Source organism: Wasmannia auropunctata, unplaced genomic scaffold (genome assembly GCF_000956235.1).
Source record: "Wasmannia auropunctata unplaced genomic scaffold, wasmannia.A_1.0 LD336024.1, whole genome shotgun sequence".
Classification (NCBI taxonomy): Eukaryota; Metazoa; Arthropoda; class Insecta; order Hymenoptera; family Formicidae; genus Wasmannia; species Wasmannia auropunctata.
The window spans coordinates 45,607-47,356 of record NW_012026866.1 but is presented as its reverse complement, the minus strand read 5'-3'; the positions used below and the strand labels follow the sequence as shown (position 1 = coordinate 47,356).

At 28.2% G+C, this 1,750-nt stretch overlaps 1 protein-coding gene across 1 annotated transcript in view; it reads left to right on the top strand.

Annotated features, from left to right (window-relative positions):
- The window catches only part of LOC105452936 (kinesin-like protein KIF19), a 44,215-nt gene that overhangs the window by 30,813 nt on the left and 11,652 nt on the right, over positions 1-1,750 (top strand). Inside the window, exon 8 of the mRNA XM_011694494.1 lies at positions 1,195-1,370. Within this exon, the coding sequence (XP_011692796.1) occupies positions 1,195-1,370 (176 nt within the window). The remainder of the gene's footprint in view (positions 1-1,194; positions 1,371-1,750) is intronic.

Here is a 1,750-nt window from a genome sequence, read left to right as displayed (position 1 = left end):
TGCCTGTGAGGAAAACGTTTGAAATCGGTTTATTTTTATATTGTTGGATTTACTGAATTTAAATATGAAGCTTAAAAATTGTCTACATTGCAATGTGGGGAATTTTGTGAAAACGTCTTTTTACATGAAAGTCTCGTTTTGTAGCTAATATTTTCTAATGAAGAAATAACTGTAAACAAAAAGGAGTCTCTTTTTATTAATATTTTTGCACGACGCATAATAAACAAGGATATGCATGCAGAGAAAACAAAAGAAATACAAAAGAACATGCTAGAGATGTGTCCATCAATCATTGATTGCTCTATTTTCTTTGGTTTTTCCTGTGTTTCACTCAATAAGACGGTGGCAAGATAAAAGCATTTAGTTCGCGAGCGAAGTATTGGATTTGCTGTAAAGCTAGCATAAAAGCAAATTGTGGAATTTCGATAAAAATGAGCAGGCGTCTTTCTTCCTTTTTTTCTTTATCTCTTTCTTTTTCTCTCAAACATTAATGAAAACATTAATGATCATTGTTTTTGTTCACATTTACCATTTGTTTATTAAAAAATATTGGCCGTAAAACAAGGTTTTTGTACACAAAAAACTGCGTTTTTACAAAGTTCCTCGAAATGTGAACTATTTTAAGCTTCATTTTCGAGTTAAGTGGATCAAATAATATAAAGATTTTAAATATTTCCCTCATAGGCAAACGGTGCCACCGTTTTTTTTTACAAGTGTAAAGACACTCTTACGATTTTCATTGCAAATTGTGTAGTTTAAATAACATTGGATTTATTATTGTCAATATTAGATTTTTTACATGTTTGTAGCCTAAAATTATTTTATTTATATTTTTCTCTTTTTTATTTTTGTCGATTTTACTAGATGTTTATTTTTGCTTATTTCACAAAAATGTTAAATTAATATAATGTTAAATATTTCAAAATTTCAAACAGTATTATAAAAGAAAACTGTTATATTATTGCTATAATAAAATAACACTTTCGTTTGTTTTTATATTTTCAAAGCTTTATTTTTAGCTTTTGTTTAAAAAATATATAATGAAAAAAACAAGTATGACGGTATTAGCAAATTTCTTCTACAATATGAAAAAATATTTCGAAAAGTTGATTTAAAAGAAATACACAAGTCCCCTAATTTTTTAGAAAAAATATATGTGATTTTAATAAGTCACTTAAATTACTCATTCGACAGGCGAAAGCTGATGGAATTAGACAGTCATCTTCTGGGCCTGAATATTGCTGCTGAACAACAGCATTCCATAATCTCCCACTGGGAATCAAGGAATAACAGAGTATACGGAAAATCGCGTGATTCCAGTACACATCGTCCTGGTACAGATTACCAAGTGGACGAAATAGACGACGTGGGTAAGTAAATATTGGACAGTTATTATAATTAAAATCATTATTAGTCATCATTGGACAAAAGATTTGTTATGAATTAGAAGATAAATACCAAAGATTTTATTTTATACTAGCTGGTTCATATTTATACATCTTTGATAAATATATAGATATTTTATATGTTTAATACTCTATTTAATAGAACTTTATATTTTATTATAATGGAAAAACAAAGAAAAATATAGAATTTGATTATTTTTCAAGTTTTTTGGAGAAATGTCTTCTTTATAATTCAATCAATAGTCCTACTACTCTTGTCAGAGCGTAGTGACCTCTTCTCGTATTTCTGCGATGTGCGCTATTTACACTTTTACGCAGATATACGGGACCTACATTTTAACGCC